Source organism: Myotis yumanensis, unplaced genomic scaffold, assembly GCF_028538775.1.
Source record: "Myotis yumanensis isolate MYYU_CA2020_CCGP unplaced genomic scaffold, mMyoYum1.0.hap1 SCAF_1, whole genome shotgun sequence".
NCBI lineage: Eukaryota > Metazoa > Chordata > Mammalia > Chiroptera > Vespertilionidae > Myotis > Myotis yumanensis.
In genome coordinates, this window is record NW_027223752.1 from 225732504 (window position 1) to 225753132 (window position 20629).

General features: G+C 38.7%; 1 protein-coding gene across 1 annotated transcript in view; it reads left to right on the plus strand.

Annotated features, from left to right (window-relative positions):
- The window catches only part of SEPSECS (Sep (O-phosphoserine) tRNA:Sec (selenocysteine) tRNA synthase), a 43664-nt gene that overhangs the window by 6216 nt on the left and 16819 nt on the right, over nucleotides 1-20629 (plus strand). The window contains exons 4-8 of the mRNA XM_070398531.1: nucleotides 807-965; nucleotides 3535-3688; nucleotides 7266-7368; nucleotides 14423-14552; nucleotides 14683-14774. Coding sequence (XP_070254632.1) covers nucleotides 807-965; nucleotides 3535-3688; nucleotides 7266-7368; nucleotides 14423-14552; nucleotides 14683-14774 — 638 coding nt within the window. The remainder of the gene's footprint in view (nucleotides 1-806; nucleotides 966-3534; nucleotides 3689-7265; nucleotides 7369-14422; nucleotides 14553-14682; nucleotides 14775-20629) is intronic.

Genomic DNA, 20629 nt, shown 5'->3' on the forward strand with positions numbered 1-20629 from the left:
AGAAGCTGCTGAGCTGTGGTGACTTGGCAGCAGCAGTTCTCGGGTGTTGCACCCCAGAGCCAGAGAGGAGGGAGCCCAATTCCTCCTAGGGCCATGCGATTCCACCTTTGGCCATGGGTTATGTTGTCGGGGCACTGTTGGCCCTGAATCTGGTTTACTGCCAAGCTGTGGTGACTTGGCAGTGGAGGTTCTCGGGTGACACACCCCGGAACCAGAGAAGAGGGGGCCATGTGATTTCACCTTTGGCCGTGGGTTATGTTGTTGCTGGGGCACTGTTGGCCCTGAATCTGGTTTACTGCACACTTGTGTTTGTGTAGCACACCCTGTATGACAGCAACTTTGCCGAGTGCCCTCTTGCACTCTGGGGCCCCTTGGGGATGTCGGAGATCCAGTTTTGGCCCCACCTGCCAGAGGGACCCTGCTCACTCCGCAGACGCCCTTCGAGCCATGGCGCCGCCCCAGGTGTGGCTGGCCGGGGAGGGACCATGGGAAGTTGGCTCCAGGGCATGTCCGGCCCATCTCGCCCAGTCCCACCCCGCTGGCCACCTTCTAATAAATTTCCTTTCAATGTGCACAAATCCGTGCACCAGGTCACTAATGTATGTATAAAAACCTTTAGAATAAGATAGAAAATTAGATCATAAGCATGGAGGATGAAATTGGCAGTGAGCTTCCTGAGAGTGAGTAAAGAAGCAGCAGCACTAAATCTACAACTCTTATTATTTGCTAGAAGTATATAATTCCTTCAAGAAGAAAGCTGGTTTTTCAATGGAATAACTAATTTCTGTTTTACTTCTTATTCCTAGGTGTCCATACAGTGACCAATTGCTTTGTAGTGCCTATGGCAACTGGTATGAGTCTAACTCTGTGTTTCTTGACATTACGACACAAAAGACCAAAGGCAAAGTATATTATATGGCCACGAATAGACCAGAAGTCCTGCTTTAAATCCATGATCACTGCAGGTAAAAGAAGAGACATGTTGTATACTAGTATAATGTATTCAGTATCAGTTAGACATTTCAAACTTTTTATGTAAAGATATATAAATGAAAAGAAACTAAACCTATTTCTTTTTATTGTGATAAAATACACATAAAATTACCATTTTAAAATGTACAGTTCCATGACAGTAAGTACATTCACATTGTTGTGCAACTATAATCACCATTCATTTCCAGAACTTATTCATCCTCTTAAACTGAAATTCTGCCCATTAAACAGTAACTGCCCCTTCCCACTGCTCCCAGTCCCTAGCAATCATCATTCTCCTTTCTGTCTCTATGAATTTGACTACTCTAGAGTATTTTCCCTTTGTGACTGGCTTATTTTACTTATGCCTTTAAGCTTTAATCCATGGTATACTACATGTCAGAATTTCCTTTTTAAAGACTGACTGACATTCCATACTGTGTGTGTGTGTGTGTGTGCTTGTACATGCACATGCATGTGTGTGTCAAGTTGAATTTGAGAATTTAACATTATTTTTGAATGACTTCAGTCTGTTGTATGAAATGAACAGTATTGGGCTGTAATTGAACTCCATAAATAATCCTAAAGAAACTCATGTAAAAGGATTTAAAATAGGGACATATAGCAGAAATTGATAGACTTCAAAAAATACACTGATTTATTTTAAATGGTGTAGTTATCAAGTCTGTTAATTTGCATCCTACTAACCAAAGAATTGATAACCACATTCTTGGAATTTGGAAAGACTGCCTTATTGAAAAACTGAAAACTATTTTCCAAAAGATGTTGGCCTATGATTTACAGTTTATTCTTTTTCAGGATAGCCTCTATTCTTAGGAAGCAAGATTATTGTATTTGTAAAAAAAACACCACAATTTGTATTTTAATTGCTTGAAAGCAAAATAGAGTTGGGTCTAGAGAATTTGAAAAACAGTAAAAATTAGCTGTCTTCAGGAAATTACTTATTTAAGTAAAGTTTGTATATTTGTTTTAATAGCTTTGAAGGTATGTATTTAAAAAAACCTGGATACCTCTGAACCACTTATTTGAAATGATGACTTTATAGTGGCCAGGGTTTTATATTTCTGTAGATAGAATGCAGACAACTTGGTGTGGATTCTAAAACTCAAAAGAAAACTACTTGCTCTTAACTTTGCTCTAACTTGCTGTGTGACCTTGGGAAACCACTTAATCTTCCTGAACTTTGGCTCCCTTATCTTTGAAATGAGTGAGTTGAGCTAAATGATTTCTAAATCCTTTAGGCTTTTCAATCCATGAATCTAGCCTGCTGCTAGATTTGGTATTTGGGAAGACTGAAGATGAGACTGCATAATAACTTTATGTGCAAAATTTCCCAGGTTTATTTTCTATCCAATTTCTGAGACTTAAACCTTTAGGTTTTACTTTTATCCTAGGTTTTGCTTTGTTAGGTATTTACTAGTATCACAGAGGACTATATATATATAAAATAGAGAAATATGCTAATTAACTGGGACACTGTAACAGGTCGACTGGATAGGAGGAGGTTGCAGTGGGCAGCGTTGAGGGAGGGCCTGATCAGCAGCGGCAGTGGCTGCTTCAAGGGCCGGAGAGGGAGTGGGTGGCGCCGGGTGATTTAGTAGTTATATAAGTGCTTTGTACATTATTTAGTGTATATTTTTCTTATACAACTTTTTAAGTTTACGGTTACCTAAGTATTTACCATACAAGGTTACATAGTTATTATTTGGGGTGACCTTTGATCACATGCTAGTTAGGTGTACTAATTCAATTGAAAATTGAAAACAATTTTTTAAAAATATGTTTTTATTGATTTTAGAGAGAGGAAGGGAGAGGGAGAGAGAGACACATCAATGAGAGAGAAACATCAATCAGCTGCCTCCTGCACTCCCCTCCACCTGGGATTGAGCCTGCAACCCAGGCATGTGCCCTGACTGGGAATAGAACTGGTGACCTCTTGGTGCATGGGACGACGCTTAACTAACTGAGCCACAACAGCCAGGGCAAAAAACAATTTTTATATTTAGGTTATAGAAGGCCCTTGTAAGCTATGAAATGAGTCATTGATCCCTAGGCTACTAAAATGCATTACCTTTTCTTTAGAGGTAAAATATTAAGTTGATGATTGTGATTTGTTTCAATACTTGAGTTATTTTTATTCATATCTGAAAGGAAGTGAACTTTAAAATAAAACTTAAGCATTGCCAGAGAATGTGTAGATTTATTTTTCTGTGGACTAGTGATCATTTTTGTCATTAGTGGCTGTTACTACTTTTATAGATGTATATTTAACATGTTCTCCTTCCCAGAATTAGTCTTTTTTGTCATATCAAAGTGCTAAATAGATTTGTGGTCCTAATTGTAGTCTAGTGGTCCTTCACGTTATTTTGACCTGCCTTTGACTCATTCAGTGTTGAGCCAGGTCTTTTTTGCTAGAGGAGGGTTCTTCGACCAAAATAAGTATTTAGAGTTCTTGTGTAGAATAGCGCTACTTCCTAGAGTTTCAGGGTCTTCTCTTATTTAGTTTACACTAATATTTTGATTTCTGATTTGGTTGGTTAGGTTTTGAGCCCGTGGTGATAGAGAACGTTTTAGAAGGCGATGAGCTGCGCACAGACCTGAAAGCAGTAGAAGCTAAAATCCAGGAACTTGGGTCTGATAACGTGCTTTGTGTTCATTCTACTACATCCTGTTTTGCTCCAAGGGTACCTGACAGGTAAATGATTTGTGAATATTGTCCTTTAGGTATTCATCAGTCTTTTATGTATATATTTATTTTATTTATGTATTTATTTTAAATATATTGTTATTGATTTCAGAGAGGAAGGGAAAGGAGGAGAGAGAGAGCTGCCTCTTGCCTGCCCCCACTGGGGACCGAGCCCACAACCTGGGAATGTGCCCTTGACTGTAATTGAACCCTGGACCCTTCAGTCTGCAGGTTGACACTCTGTCCACTGAGCCAAACTGGCTAGGGTTTCATCAGTCTTTTAAATAAAGTATACATATACTAATTTTCAAAGATGCTTAAGTAACATTTGGCAGTAAATAGGTGAATGGACTGTTCCAAGAGAATAAATTGACCTTGTGTAGAATAGCGCTACTTACTGAGAAACAGCATCATCTCTTGAGAAAATAAAAATTTGATATAGAAGAAGGAAAAACAACAAGTACCAAGTGGAGATTCCTTTGTCACCCGAGTAGATGCAGAGCATCTGTTTCTTGCTCTTTTTTCTGTTTCTGGTTTCTTAGCATCTTTTCCCTCATTATGTAATAGAAGTTTCTAAACAAAATAGTGGATTTACTTATTTTCATTGTTATCTCTACTCCTTTGATCTAACAGTTTTCCTGTGTAGGAACTATTAGTAGTAACAGATTTTAAACAGAAAATTTTAGAATTATTTGTTGCCCTTTGAATATTTTTTAATTGGAAGATTAATACAGATGTACACTTGGGTATACACAGTGGTTGCCTTTGCATTCTGAGAAAAATGCAAATGTATAAGAAAATAAAAGTAAAGGGGAAAAAAGCAAATGTTTACTTTTCTAAAGGATGCCACAAATTTTTAATCTGAAAATGTAATATGCTTAGTTATAGGAATACAGATTTCTAGTTTTGATAACAAGTCTTTGTTTCATTTTAACATTTTGAATAAAATACTAGTAATTTGTTAAAATTATATTGACTTTGTTTACTATTTTTGTAGCACCAAATTATACTTTGGTTTCCATGGAATCACATAATTTGGCAGTAATGAATGCATATTGGCTTTTACTATCTTATACTATCTTATACAAAGATAAGAGATAATTTTAAAACTATGCTCATGAAAATTTGCCTTGCTCCAACCATGAGTCTGTGAATTTTAAGATTATATTGCAAATAATACAGTCTAATCTAGTAATAGACAAACATGGTAATTGACCATACCTCCACTACGCTTCCCATTGGCTAATCAGGATATGGAAATTAACCCAACCAAGATGGTGGCCGGCAGCCAGGCAGCTGAAGCGAGCAGGAGGCTTGCTTGCTCCAGTGATGGAGGAAGCCAAGCTTCCTTCCTGCTGCAGCCGGGCTCTGAGCTCCACTCTAAGCAACAAAGTTGCAATTATAGAAGCTAAACAAACCCCAGATACCTGCTTTCAGCAGGCCCTGGCCTCGGAGCTGGAGCGGCAACAAAGTTTCAATTATAGAAGGTAAATAAATCCCAGAATAAAAAAAAAAATAAAAAAAGGAGAGGCTGGGAGCTTCCGTCGCCGGCTTGGCCAGCCTGAAAACAGCCCTCAGCCCCTCATCCAGACTGGCCAGGCACCCCAGTGGGGACCCCCACCCTAACGGGGGTGTGGGCAGCCTGAAAACAGCCATCAGCCCCTCATCCAGGCTGGCCAGGCACCCCAGTGGAGACCCCCACCCTGAAGGGGGTGTGACCAGCTGTAAACAGCCATCAGCCCCTCATCCAGGCTGGCCAGGCACCCCAGTGGGGACCCCCACCCTGAAGGGGGTGTGACCAGCTGCAAACAGCCATCAGCCCCTCACCCAGGCTGGCCCGGCACCCAAGCGGGACCCCCACTCTGATCCGGGACACCCTTCAGGGCAAACCAGCCGGCCCCCACCTGTGCACCAGGCCTCTATCCTATATAGTAAAAGGGTAATATGCAAACTGACCCTAACAGCAGAAAGACTGGGAATGACTGGTCACTATGACACACACTGACCACCAGGGGGCAGATGCTCAATGCAGGAGCTGCCCTCTGGTGGTCAGTGCGCTCCCACATTGGGGAGCTCTGCTCAGCCACAAGCAAGGCTGATGGCTGCCAGTACAGCGGTAGTGGTGGGAGCCTCTCCTGTCTCCTCAGCAGCGCTAAGGATGTCCGACTGCAGCTTAGGTCTGCTCCCCGCTGGCAAGTGGACATCCCCCAAGGGCTGCCGAGGGATGTCTGATTGCCAGCTTAGGCCCAATACCCTGAGGAGCAGGCCTAAGCCAGCAGGTGGTCATCCCCCGAGGGTCCCAGACTGCGAGAGGGCACAGGCCAGGCTGAGGCACCCCCCCCCCCCCCCGAGTGCACAAATTTTTGTGCACCGGGCCTCTAGTAATTAATAATATAAGAATAATCTGTTTCACATACTCACAATTGCCAACCTAGTTTGCCCCACCTTGTATTGTATATGCTTTATTTCTTACTTACCAATCATATTTTAAATTTACATTGAAAAATTAAACATCCCTATTCTTTCTTTTTTTTTTTTAAATATATTTTATTGATTTTTTTACAGAGAGGAAGGAGAGGGATAGAGAATTAGAAACATCGATGAGAGAGAAACATCGATCAGCTGCCTCCTGCACACCCACTACTGGGGATGTGCCCGCAACCAAGGTACATGCCCTTGACCGGAATCGAACCTGGGACCCTTGAGTCCGCAGGCTGATGCTCTGTCCACTTTGCCAAACCAGTTAGGGCCCTGTTCTTTCTTCATTGATGGTTTTCCCATCTAGAAAAATTTTAATGTGATAGAAATAAATCACATTTCCAAAAACAGCATATGGATATTTGTTAGTTAGATTATTTATCCTTGAGGATAGTATTGTTTCTGTCTTATCTTGACTACCTCTTTTTGGATGTTTACTGTATGCCTGGTGCAGTATTAAGTATTTTACATGTATGAAGTTTTTTATCAGTAAAATTCTTGTATACCACTTTTCAGTGGTATTATATGGTGAGTATTTCTTACAAGAGTGAACTTTAGGAAAGTGGTGCTGCATCGTTATTAGTATGTTTGAATTTCTGGTTTTATTAAAGTTAAAAATTTTGATGTCTTTAAATTAAGCTTAATTCTTTTGTAGTCTTAATTTGGATAGGTAGATATTATCTTTATTAGTTCATTAATTGGACAGAGAGCATTGTGGGGCCAGGCCCCGGGCTGGGATGGGGAACCGGGGATGGGTGGTGGAGGACTCAGCCCCTTTCCCAGGGGGGCTGAGGGCCGGCTCCCTCCTCGGGGCTGGCAGCCAACTTCCTGTGCCCAGTCCCTCCCCTTGTTCCTCCCCCCCACTGGCAGGCCCTGATCGGCCTGGCCCCAGTCGGCCCTGATCGCTGGCCAGGCCTAGGGACCCCACCCGTGCACAAATTTTGTGCACTGGGCCTCTAGTTATATGCTAAAATACTGCTGTAGAAATTTCAGTTTTGTCATCTTTTCCTCATGTACATTAACAATAACTATTATATTAGTTTTCACACTGTAATTTATAAAGCATAATATGGGTTGGTCTTTATATTGAATATATTTATGTTTGTAGATTAGAAGAACTGGCTGTGATTTGTGCTTCTTATGGCGTTCCACATATAGTCAACAATGCTTATGGATTGCAGTCTTCAAAGTGTATGCACCTCATTCAGCAGGTAAGAGAGTTTTAAAAATATGTCAAGAAAAAAATGGATTTTAACATATATGATTAATCCTTTGTTTTTCTTGCAATCTAATATTGTAAAAACAGTTATCTAGCACCCTCTATTTTATGGAGCATTAGTATTTTGCATACAATATTCATTCAGTAAAAGTCATTTTTTGGTAGTATGGTGGTAATTGTACTAATAGTTTTGGTCTGAACCAACATAGAAATACTTCAGGAGCTTAGTTTTAACTTTCTGAGTTATTTTCATTTTTGTAATATACTGGATTATGGTATTTTTAAAACTATATTGATTTAATATGAATATTTAAGGAAAACACTTTACCTTATTATCTTAAACTGGAAATGACTTCATTTATAAACATCCTAAAATATAAAAAGCCAGGGGCCGTCACGACCAAAACAACCAGACGGATGACGGAACAGCATGCTGTGTGGGGCAACAAGGCCTGCAGGGGGGTTAGTGAGGGATGACCAAATGACTGAGCAGTAGGCTGCCTGGGGCGACCAGGCCAGCAGAAGGGGCAGGAAGGGGCGACAAGGCCTGCAGGGGGCGCAGTTAGGGGCAACCAGGCTGGCAGGGGGGCAGTTGGGAGCGACCAGGCCGGCAGGGGTTGGGGGGGGCAGGTAGGGGCAATCAGGTCGGCACAAAGAGGCAGGGGTGATCAGGCTGGCAGGGTGGGCAGTTAAGGGTGATTGGGCAGGCAAGCAGGTGAGCAGTGAAGAGCCAGTGGTCCCGGATTGTGAGAGGGATGTCCGACTGCCGGTTTAGGCCCGATCCCAGGGGTCCCAGATTGGAGAGGGTGCAGGCTGGGCTGAGGGGAATTTCATGCACCGGGCCTCTAGTTCTATTATGTAACTATGGAGTAAGAAAGTTTAAAACATTTTTGACATTTTATTTTTATAAGCATCAACTAGATCCCAATCATCTTATTTTGGGATTCTTATTTTGAAAATATCCTTGCGTTTTCCATCCCCATTCAAAATAAGAGTCATAGCCATGGCCTGCAGGGCTTTGTATTCAGGCCTCTGCAGCTCCTCTGCTTTCATTTCCTACTGCTCTCCTCTTACCCATGGTCTCACTGCACATGCCTCCTTTCCGTTCCTCTGTCACATTACATGTGCACACACCGCCAGGCTTTTGCTCTTGCTCATCCCTCTCACTGGATTGCTCTTCTAGAGAGTCGCATGGCTTCTTTCTTCACCTTTTTTTTGGTCAGTGAGACCTCCTCAGACACCTTATCTAAAATAACCCCTCCCTCTCCCTTGCCAGCATTTCTACCCCCCTTTTCCTGTTTTACCATTTTCATTGATTTTAAGGTGCACATTTTTTCACTTTATAACATCTCTGAAATTGGGATGTTTTACAGTCATTGGCATCTTATAATGTTAATTGGCAGTTTTGTTCTTACCTAGTGGTATGTACTAGTAAAATAATGTTGCTTCTTAAAATTGATGGCCTCTTGCTCTTTTTCTCCATAGCATTTATTACCATTTAATAGGTTATTTTCTTATTGTCAAGTTTTTAAGTTTCTGTTAGGGCAAGGACTTTGTTTTATTTACTGTTATGTCCTTAACTAGAGGCCCGATGCATGAAATTCATGCAAGAGTAGGCCTTCCTTCCCCCGGCTGCTGGCACCGGTTTCCCTCCGGCCGCTGCCAGGCACCCGGGACCTGGGCTTCCCTTGCAGACCCAGCTTTATCCAGAAGGTTGTCCAAAAGGACATCCAGTCTAATTAGCATATTATGCTTTTATTATTATAGATAATTAGGATGGTACCTGGTACATAATTGACACTCAATAATTAGTTAACTGAAAAAAGGGAATGAATAAGTCAAGCATTATATTTACTTATAGTGATTAATTATTCATACTGTATTAGGGTAGGGATAGATATTACCCCTATATGGTATGAGTTATATAATTTGTGTGCATAATGATGTTAATCACATTTAGTTTTGAAATACATATGATTTAATGTCATGTGGACACAGGTTATTCACAGATTATCTGTGGTCTTCTCCAATGTGATGGTGAATGCTCCTTAGCCCAGTAAATCTTATCTGGTAAATTTTTTGTTTTTTATTATTTGTGTATACTAGTATCATCTCTAATATACATGTGGTTTATATGATAGTAATAGCCAATTTGCTAATTTCTTTACTCAAAGGTTGTACCAGTTAGGATATAATTGGCTGAAAGTAACAGAAATTCCCACTCAAATTAGCTTAACCAGTAAGGAAATAGATTTGTTTACATAAGTCCAGGGGTGGAGTACTCTGTAGGCACCGTATGTCAATGTTTTGTAAGAGCTACCATTTCCTTGGAATCCTTTCCTATTATTCCTTAACTTTTTTTTTTTTAATCCTCATCCAAGGATATGTTTTAATTGATTTGAGAGTGAGAGAGAAACACTGATCCATTGCCTCCTGTTCTCACCTTGACCAGGAATCGAATCCACAACCCTGGTATGTGCCCTGACCAGGAATCAAACCTGCAACCCTGAGCCACATGGCCAGTGTTTATTCTTTAACTTTTTAAAAAATAATTCATTTTTTAAAATATGTTTTTATTGATTTCAGAGAGGAAGGAAGAGGGAGAGAGAGATAGCAACATCAGTGATGAGAAAGAGTCATTGATCGGCTGCCTCCTGCACGCCCCCGACTGGGGATTGAGCCCACAACCTGGGCATGTGCCCTTGACCTCGAACCTGGTACCCTTCAGTTCGCAGGCCAACGCTCTATCCACCGAGCCAAACCGGCTAGGGCTTCTTTAACTTTTTAAGGCTTCATCACAATTCTAAACTAGATTGTATCTACTTTGAGTGGTAGCAGAAGGTTTTATAATTCTCGATGCTGGAAATCTTAAAAATAATTTAATTTCAGTGATTTATTTTTATTCCACCTCCCTCATTCTCCCTTCTCTCCCCTTTTCCTTAAATTTCAGCAGCTTCAATTCTTTTAAAAGTCAAATATATCAGCATTACTAAAAGTTTAGAAAAGTGAGAAAGTAGAAGCTTATTTATAATCCCGTTACCTTAACAAATAATCATAGTAATCTATATATCTACTTTTTTCTTATTTTATATACGTTTATTGCTCTTTATATAGTTACAGTCATTGTGTACATTTAGAATTAACTTTTAAAAACTGAAAATATATTTAATTTTAAACTTAAACATAAACTTAAATTATCTCTACATGCCTATAAAGTTTTATAATGATAATTTTAATGGCTCATTTACATTTACTGCAATGTTGTTTACTAACCTGGAAGTACTCTGTTTTGGTGCTCACACATATTTTTGAATACTAGAAATCTGGTGGCATATTCAAAGAGATTAAGACTAAAAGAAAATGAGCTTCTGGATATAATATAAAAGTTTCCCTTGTAGTTGTGAATCAGGAATACTGTACTCTGTCACCACTTCTCTTCATTCATGAGATGGTTTTACTAAAATTTTAATGAGATAATAACACTATAAGATAGGTGAATAAATTTTTAAAAATGTAGCTATTTTTAAAACTTGTTGGAGATACTGTGTTAACTTCTAAAATTATCATTTATTCACATTAAAATAAAGCAGTACATAAACATTCCATTTTCCCCAAAGTTCCCCTCACAAATAGAGGTGGTGGCACAGTTCCTTTGTTTATTTATTTATTTTTATTTATTTATTTTTAATATATATATTTTTTATTGATTTCAGAGAGAAAGGGAGAGGGAGAGAGAGATAGAAACATCAATGATGAGAGAGAATCATTGATTGGCTGCCTCGCCACCTACTAGGACTTGAGCCTGCAACCTGGGCATGTGCCCTTGACCAGAATTGAATCCAGGACCCTTCAGGGCTGACGCTCTATCCACTGAGCCAAACCAGCTAGGGCGGCACAGTTCCTTTAAATCAAACAAGTACTTGGATCTTATTGAGGGCTGGTTGCTGTTTCATGTCATTCTAAAAAAAATTAGTTAGCTTTAATTCTTTCTAATAGGTTTTTATTAGTAATATATACTATTTACTCATTACCCACCATGTGCCAAGCGTCCTGTTAGACTTTTCAAGTTTGTTAGCTTAACCCAGTGGTCGGCAAACTACGGCTCGCGAGCCACATGCAGCTCTTTGGCCCCTTGAGTGTGGCTCTTCCACAAAAAAACCGACTTCTGCACATAGGCAACGAAGTTTCAATCACGCTCGCTGTACGTGCGCGCCCGCAAGTGGTATTTTATGGAAGAGTCACAATCAAGGGGCCAAAGAGCCGCATGTGGCTCGTGAGCCGCAGTTTGCCGACCAGGGGCTTAACCTAACAATTTAAGGTGTACTTCTTATTGTGTTCATTCTACAAATGAAGAAGCAAACTCAGCTGGATTTAGTGACTTGCCCAAGATCCGAAACTTTTATTTTGCTCTAAAAGACAAAGTACTAAAACTGCAAATACTTTCTTGGGAAGCATGTATTACAATAATGAGGCAACCAGTGAAGCAAGAGCTATAACTAAAAGGTGTCAGGATTGTCTTTTTTTAAGGGGCAGTGCCTCCAAACGACTTAATGCTGAGCATACAGAACATCTTATATGCACATGTAGTCCCCAGGAAGTTAGCTTTGCAGAACCTATACTTACGATTATATACTGAACTGACTAATTTAGGAGACTCATGGAATACGGATGTTAAGACAGCTTAATGGAGGGTAGGGGATATAGTAGAATTACAAAAATACATATAATTAATTCAGACATTTAGAGTCCGAATGGATTATAAAGATCCAAAGTGTAGGGAGCAGCAACTTTGCATATTAAGAATTTGAGAGAAGTAGGTCTTATACTACTTATTCACGGACCTAATTGTCAGTTCATTCAACAGATATTTATGGGGTTCCCACTGATGTGCCTGGCAACAGGATAGATCAGGGGTGGGCAAACTTTTTGACTCGAGGGCCACAATGGGTTCTTAAACTGGACCGGAGGGCCGGAACAAAAGCATGGATGGAGTGTTTGTGTGAACTAATATAAATTCAAAGTAAACATCATTACATAAAAGGGTACGGTCTTTTTTTTTTTTAGTTTTATTCATTTCAAACAGGCTGGATCCGGCCCGTGGGCCATAGTTTGCCCACGGCTGGGATAGATGCTAGGGATGCAGTAGTGAGTACAACAAAATCCCATCCTTATGGAGCAGAAGCAGACAGTAAACAATAAGGATGACAGGTCTTGGTTAATGCCCTCATCTTTTGGTGGGGGCGGGGCGGGGGTGGTGGTGTCAGTAGATGGAGTGATCCAGGATCCTCTCCTGGAATCAGGCAGTTGGGAATCTGCATATGTGGAGGGCCAATTTCAGTTATTCTCCGCACTCAGTACCCCTATTCCCCGCATTGTTCAAGGGTCAGCGGTTAGTATTATTCACTGCTGCTATCCCCAGAACCTAGAACGATGTTTGGCAAATGTTAAGTGCCCACATATTTGTTCTATGAATAAATGAGTAAATGGATGAACCGATAAATGGCAACTCTTTACTTCATAGAACATACTTCTGTGTTTCCTATTCCATTTAATCGCTTCCATCCTTCAAATCTTTTTTTCCTGCTCTTTGATAATGGAGCATGAGGTCTGTATACCCTTCCTGGGATTAGGTCCAGCTTGTCTTTCCTTGCCACAAGGTGTGCTGCCCTTTCAGGGCTTTCTGTGTTTAGTGGTGAAGGGGCTTAGCAAAGGCTGGCGCACTGATTGTTCTTGGTAATTCTGCTCCCAATTTAGGTTCATGTTTCTCTCAGGAAGCCTTGGACAGTAGTACTTAAATGTTCATAAAAGGCAACTGTAACTTCCACTTTATTTTATGTACTATTATTTTGTATGTTTTTCAGTTATTTATTCTTTTAGTCTTACATGCTTCTGTTTTCCTGTGATGTGAGATTTTCTCTGATCACAGTTTATGAGGAATTAGAAGAGTAACGGGAAGGTGGAGACTTAATCATGTGATAGCCTGCAGCCTTTGCAGCTTCTCCCTGTTGCCTGGATCTGGTCTCCGAGATAGAGCAGCTCTCTGCTGCTTCCATTCTTTCTGAGATATGGACGTGGAGAGAAAGTGTGAAGCTGAAGGTCAAAGGCGGTTATATTAGTAGGAATGTAGATTCTGAATACAGATTGAAAATCTGTCCCCACAGATAAAGCAAATAAACTATCTTAGTTGAAATTTAGATAGTATCTCTATTTTTAAGAGGAGAAAATTGAAGCACATTAGACAGAAGGTCATAGATTGTGTTGGATGGGGACTGTGTTGGTTTTATATTTCTGGTAAGTAAGTATTCAATTTTTCACCAGAATATTAGATTTTCACTTGAAGTTCATTTGCAGTGGAATGAGATCATCTAAGATGATAACATTAGGAATCATGAGTTAATGTAGAAACATTGCCAAGAGTATACAAAAAAAATCCATTAGGTGATGTTAAAAATAAAAATTTCTTTTTCTCTTTTGGTGGTAGGAGCAGAATTATTGCTTTGAGTGATCATGCAGTTAGTAGGTTATCCAAGAATCAAGGAGGGGCACTTCAATGTGTAGCTAATTGATTGGCAGCATAGGTGGCTGCAGTCCATTAGATTATGGTGGCCATTCTTAACCTCCCAGAGGGTGCTTACAATTACTTAATAGTTTTAGGGCCCACTGATGACATTTATTGCCTAATAGAAGATCAGAGATGAGAGGCACAGGAGGAATCCACACTCTAATATTCAATTTTAAGGTGTGAAAAGCTCTGTTTCATTGTAGTTTCCACCTGAACTAATATTGAAACCCTGCCTTTCTCACAGTGTTGTTGTGAAAATTCAATGATTTTTGTGTGAAAGCAGGTTGTAAACTATAAAGTGCTCTTACACATATAAGGCAGAACATTTAAAAACTCAGTTTAATACTTAAAAATATATTACTGGTACTTTTGCAAAGAAATTGTTTATTTTCTGCATTATCTTAATGGTATTTATTCATTAATAGCTATTGTTGTCTCTTCTTCTAGAAATGAATATGTAAAACTACATGTTATTTCATTCTAGGGTGCTCGGGTTGGTAGAATAGACGCTTTTGTTCAGAGCTTGGACAAAAATTTTATGGTTCCAGTAGGTGGCGCTATAATTGCTGGCTTTAATGATTCCTTCATTCAGGAAATCAGCAAGATGTATCCAGGTAAATCAATTAGTTGCTCTTCAGAAAAAGTACCTAATAAACAAAAATCCATTTGTAAAAAGACTACTATAATAAATCTGAATTTCCAAAGCTTTTTTACTCTCCTGAGTGTAACTTGTTCTTATTTCAGGAAGAGCTTCAGCTTCACCTTCTTTAGATGTCCTTATTACTTTATTATCACTTGGATCAAATGGCTATAAGAAGCTATTAAAAGAAAGAAAGGTAAGCTTTTTCTTTTAGCTATAAAATAATACTCCTGACTAGTATTTGGACGGTACCCCAAATCATTGGTGTTTTTGCCTATTGGTTTATCACTTTGGATAATAGATATCTAGTACAGTCCTGCGGGATATACGTGATCTGGAACTACCATAGATGGTTTGCAATTAGTCATTGTCATCCTGTTTATCCAGATATTTGAGGAATCTTGGACAGGTGATTTTGCTTTTTTTTGTTTGTCTTGAGAAACTCCTATATCAGGGATTCTTATTAGTTCAGTAAAATTCAATTCATTTATCATTTAGATAGAGGTTCTTGAAAGACAAATGGAAAAGGCTTTTCTTTTTAGTTTTTGGAAGCCTGGAGACTTGTTTAGGCATGAGACATCAGTCAAAGAAGGAAGAACCAGGTCAGAAGTTGGCCAGTTTCTCATTCTAAAATAATAAATTTATCCCTTGCCATTATTGGAATGTTGAACTCATTGGTTATATTGACTTTGAAAAGAAAAGTGACATTTGTGCTTGAAAACTGGGCTTTGTCTTTAACACTAAAAATTAGCTTAATTCAGGACAGCTCCAAACTGTAGACAGAGACAGTATTGGCAGGGTGAGTCAGACTAAGATGATTCATTCATTTCTCTTCTGGGAGGACTAGAGGCCCCTGGTGCAATGTTTGTGTCTGTATAACTTTTTAGTACTTAGTAGTAATTATAGCACCTTGGACTTTCTAATAATACTTTACATATTTTAAAATATTTTTATTATCAGATAGATCCTCTCAACAGCTTTATGAATATGGATAAGTTATAAAGTTTTTGTGCCCTATTTTACCCTAGTTCCCCTACCCCACATATTCAGTCTATAGGAAAGTAATTATTTACTTGTGAGGATATCTCTTAAAATTTACATGAATAAGAAAAGATGCTAAGTATCATTAGTCATTAGGGAAATGCAAATTAAACCCACAGTGAGATACCACTACATACACACCTATTAAAAGGGCTACTATAAAAAAACAACAGCTACCTGACACTTTAAATCTTGGCTGAGATCTTAAGCAAGTAGAACTCAGACATTGCTGATGGTACAGCAACTTTGGAAAACACTTTGGCAGTTTCTTATAAAGTTAAACATTCACTTACCATGTAAACTAACCATCCTGCCTCTTACTACTTAAGAGAAATGAGAATTTATGCCTGTACAAAAATCTAGACATCAGTGTTTACAATGATTTTATTCTTAATTGCCAAAACCTGGAAATAACTCAAATGTCCATCATCTGGTGTATAAACAAGTTGTGGTACATACATACACAGCAATAAAAAGGAACAGACTTACTAATATATTCAACAGCATAATGATTCTCAAATGCACTATGCTAAATGAAATAAATCAAACTCAAAAGTTCTACATTTTTTAAAAACTTTAAAAAAATTTTTTGAAGTTCTCCATATTTTTTATATGGTTTCATTTATATGCCATGCTGGAAAAGGCAAAAAATATCAGGACAGAAAAAAGATGAATGGTTGCCAGTGACTTGGGTTGGGGAGGGAACTATTGTGATAAATTGTGGAAGTAGTTTAATGACTGTTAATATGTTTTTTAAAATTAATAGAAGTGGACACCTGAAAAGTGGACATTTGAAATTTTACTGTATGTTAATCATGCCTTGATAAACCTGAGAAAAAAAATTTAAATGATTAAAATAGAACTTCAGTTTGATAAACTCTCATAAAGTAATCATCATGGCCATAGATTGTAGTAGCCAAGAGAAGACCTCAAAATCTTCAAGGAACCTTCTTCAAAGGACAGATGAAGCTTTTGTTTGTAGGTGAGGTAAACTGTCACCTCAAAGTTTAGTTGTATCAGATACCAGTGGGTCTTAGCTCTTTCCTAAGTAGTTGTTTCTCTATGAAAAAGGTACTTGAATTTGCAGATTTTATTTTCTTGTTTGTGAAAGAATCAACTATCTCAGACCACTTCTGGTTTTAAAAAACTGTAAATATTTCTTAAAATAAAATAGTTATTTCCTGGACCATGGCATTATAATCATGGTAATTGGCCTGTAATTTAATAATCGAGTACAAGTCACATTGGTAATTTATAAGTCAAACATTTTTTTTATATATATATATATATTTTTATAATTTTTTTTATTGCTTAAATTATTACAAAGAGTATTACATATGTCTCCTTTTTTGTTCCCTACCCTTGACAATCCCCTGGCCTCCCCTACCCCCCAGTGTCTTATGTCCATTGGTTATGCTTATATGCATGCATACAAGTCCTTTGGTTGATCTCTTACCGCCCCCCTCCAGCCCCCACACCCTCTCCGGCCTTCCTGCTGTAGTTTAACAGTCTGTTTGAGGCAACTCTGCCTCTGTATCTATTATTGTTCAAGAGTTTATAATGGTCTCTATTATCCATGAATGAGTGAGATCATGTGGCATTTTTCCTTCATTGACTGGCTTATTTCACTTAGCATAATGCTCTCCAGCTCCATCCATGCCATTGCAAATGGTAAGAGTTCCTTCTTTTTTACAGCAGCATAGTATTCCATCGTGTAGATGTACCACAGTTTTCTAATCCATTCATCTACTGATGGGCACTTAGGCTGTTTCCAGATCTTAGCTATGGTGAATTGTGCTGCTATGAACATAGGGGTGCATATATCCTTTCTGATTGGTGTTTCTGGTTTCTTGGGATATATTCCTAGAAGTGGGATCACAGGGTCAAATGGGAGTTCCATTTCCAGTTTTTTGAGGAAACTCCATACTGTCTTCCATAGTGGCTGTACCAGTCTGCATTCCCACCAGCAGTGCACAAGTGTTCCTTTTTCTCCACATCCTCTCCAGCACTTGTCGTTTGTTGATTTGTTGATGATAGCCATTCTGACAGGTGTGAGATGGTACCTCATTGTTGTTTTGATTTGCATCTCTCGGATGATTAGCGACTTTGAGCATGTTTTCATAGGTCTCTTGGCTTTCTGAATGTCCTCTTTTGAAAGGTGTCTATTTAGGTCCTTTGCCCATTTTTTGATTGGATTGTTTATCTTCCTTTTGTTAAGTTGTATGAGTTCCCTATAAATGTTGGAGATTAGGCCCTTATCAGATATACTGTTGGCAAATATGTTCTCCCATGTAGTGGGCTTTCTTGTTGTTTTGTTGATGGTTTTTTTTGCTGTGCAGAAACTTTTTATTTTGATGTAGTCCCATTTGTTTATTTTCTCTTTAGTTTCCAATGCCCTAGGATCAGTATCGGTGAAGAAATTGCTTCGGCACAAGTCTGAGATTTTGTTGCCTTTGGATTCTTCTAGTATTTTTATGGTTTCCTGTCGTATATTTAAGTCCTTTATCCATTTTGAGTTTATTTTTGTGTATGGTGTAAGTTGGTGGTCTAGTTTCATTTTCTTGCATGTATCTGTCCAATTTTCCCAACACAATTTATTGAAGAGACTATCTTGACTCCATTGTATGTTCTTGCCTCCTTTGTCAAATATTAATTGAGCGTATTGGTTGGGGCTGATTTCTGGGCTCTCTATTCTATTCCATTGATCTATATGTCTGTTCTTGTGCCAGTACCAGGCAGTTTTGAGAACAGTGGCTTTGTAATACAGCTTGATATCTGGTATTGAGATCCCAACTACTTTGTTCTTTCTCAGGATTGCTGCAGCTATTCGGGGTCGTTTTTTATTCCAGATGAATTTTTGGAGAGTTCGTTCTAGGTCTGTGAAATATGCCATTGGTGTTTTAATGGGAAGTGCGTTGAATTTATAGATTGCTTTTGGCAGTATGGACATTTTAATGATGTTGATTCTACCAATACAAGAACATGGTATGTTCTTCCATCTCTTTATGTCTTCCTCTATCTCTTTTTTCAACGTCCTGTAGTTTTCTGAGTAGAGGTCTTTTACCTCTTTAGTTAAGTTTATTCCTAGGTAGCTTAATTTTTTTGGTGCGATGATAAATGGGATTGCTTTTTTAGTCTCTCTTTCTGCAAGTTCACTATTGGTGTATAGAAATGCCATAGATTTTTTGGCATTAATTCTGTATCCTGCTACATTGCCGAATTCTTTTATTAAGTCTAATAGTTTTTTGATGGAGTCTTTAGGGTTTTTTAAGTATAATATCATGTCATCTGCAAATAAGGACAGTTTTACTTCTTCTTTTCCAATTTGGATGCCTTTTATTTCTTCTTCTTCTCTAATTGCAATGGCTAATTATAAGTCAAACATTTTGTAAGGCTGAAAAATTTAAGATGATGGTCTCTTCAATTTCATGCTACCTCATCCATTTCTACCTCTGTCAGATGGCAAGCGGCAGCTCTCTTTGTAACACCCAGAACTTTGTTCTTTTCTTTTTAAAAATATTTTATTGATTTTTCACAGAGAGGAAGGGAGAGGGATAGAGAGTTAGAAACATCGATAAGAGAAACATCCATCAGCTGCCTACTGTACACCCCCTACTGGGGATGTGCCTGCAACCATGGTACTGGTATATGCCCTTGACTGGAATTGAACCTGGGACCCTTCAGTCCACAGGCTGACACTCTATCCACTGAGCCAAACCAGTTAGGGCTGTTCTGTTCTTTTTAACAAGATAGAGTAGAGTGGAATAAACAGGGACAGAATAAAGATAGGATTGTAGCTACCGGGTATTAGTATGAGTCTATAGGAGTCCTGCTAGGTAATGTTCGTTATTTTAATGTGAAACCTCTTTTAGGCTAAGGGAAAAGTAGGTGGATGGGGAAAACATTTTTATGAATGTATGCTGTATTCCAGAAACTCTGCTAGGTTTATTATATTCATGATTTCATATTACTCAGAATAAGTTTCTGAGGTAGGCATTATTCCCATTTTACAAATGGAATTGAGGCTCAGAAAAGTTAAGTACTTGCTCAGGGACCACATGTAAGTGCCAGAACTGCCATTGAAACTCAGGTTAGTGTGGTGCTACCGTCTCTACTTTCTGTCTGTCCACTCTACTCTCACTGCTTTCAGTATCAGGGGAGTGTTTGCCTGCTCTGTACTAGGCACTTGAGCCATAAAAATGATGATCTTGTGACTGCCCCATTCTTATCTAGTGGAGGTATGTAAAACTCCAAAGGCTCTGTTCTGTGTTAATTGGTTTTATTTAAAATTTTTTGATAGAGACTTAGAATACAGTTTATCTGTAGTAGTAGACTTTAAGCATTAGAATGCTCATTTGAGAACTCTGTCACTGTAAGTAAATAAAATTGTTCTTTTACAACTTCATTCAACAGGCAAGTCTTTTCATTGAAAAATGTCGATGTCCTCCATAAACCATAATTGCATATATGTAGCATAAATATTGTTTTTTTATTGGATTTGTTGCAGAAGTAAGAGCCTCTGTTGTTTAAATGGACTTGCTTTTGAACTGTGAAAATTTAATCGTGATAGTTTATTGGTTCAGCTCTGGAGAAGCTGAGGCAAAGCTATTTTGTTCCAGCCAGAGCTATTTATATACCATCACTGAGAGCTCCTTTTTATATTATTGGTGTTATTGCGTACTAAAAAAAGGAGTGTTAAAAGAGAACTTGGAATTTTTTTATTCTGTGCCCTTATTCACCAGAATGATATTTTTAGAGGTTATTTCATCTAGTATATCTTTTCAGATAAGGCTTTATCTTTCTCACAGTAGAGGCAGACAAGAACTCAGCTTGAAGCCATTCCTTCTCAAGCTGTCTCTTTTGAAGGGTGAAAGGATCAGAGGAAGTGGAACTGTGTGTGTGAATTGAGCCTCTTTGCCCTCAGCCCCTTCTGGATCAACACACTGCTTCATTGACGGGAGAAATGACCAGGAATTTAACTGAAACAGCCTTTAAGGAAGGAGGTTAAAT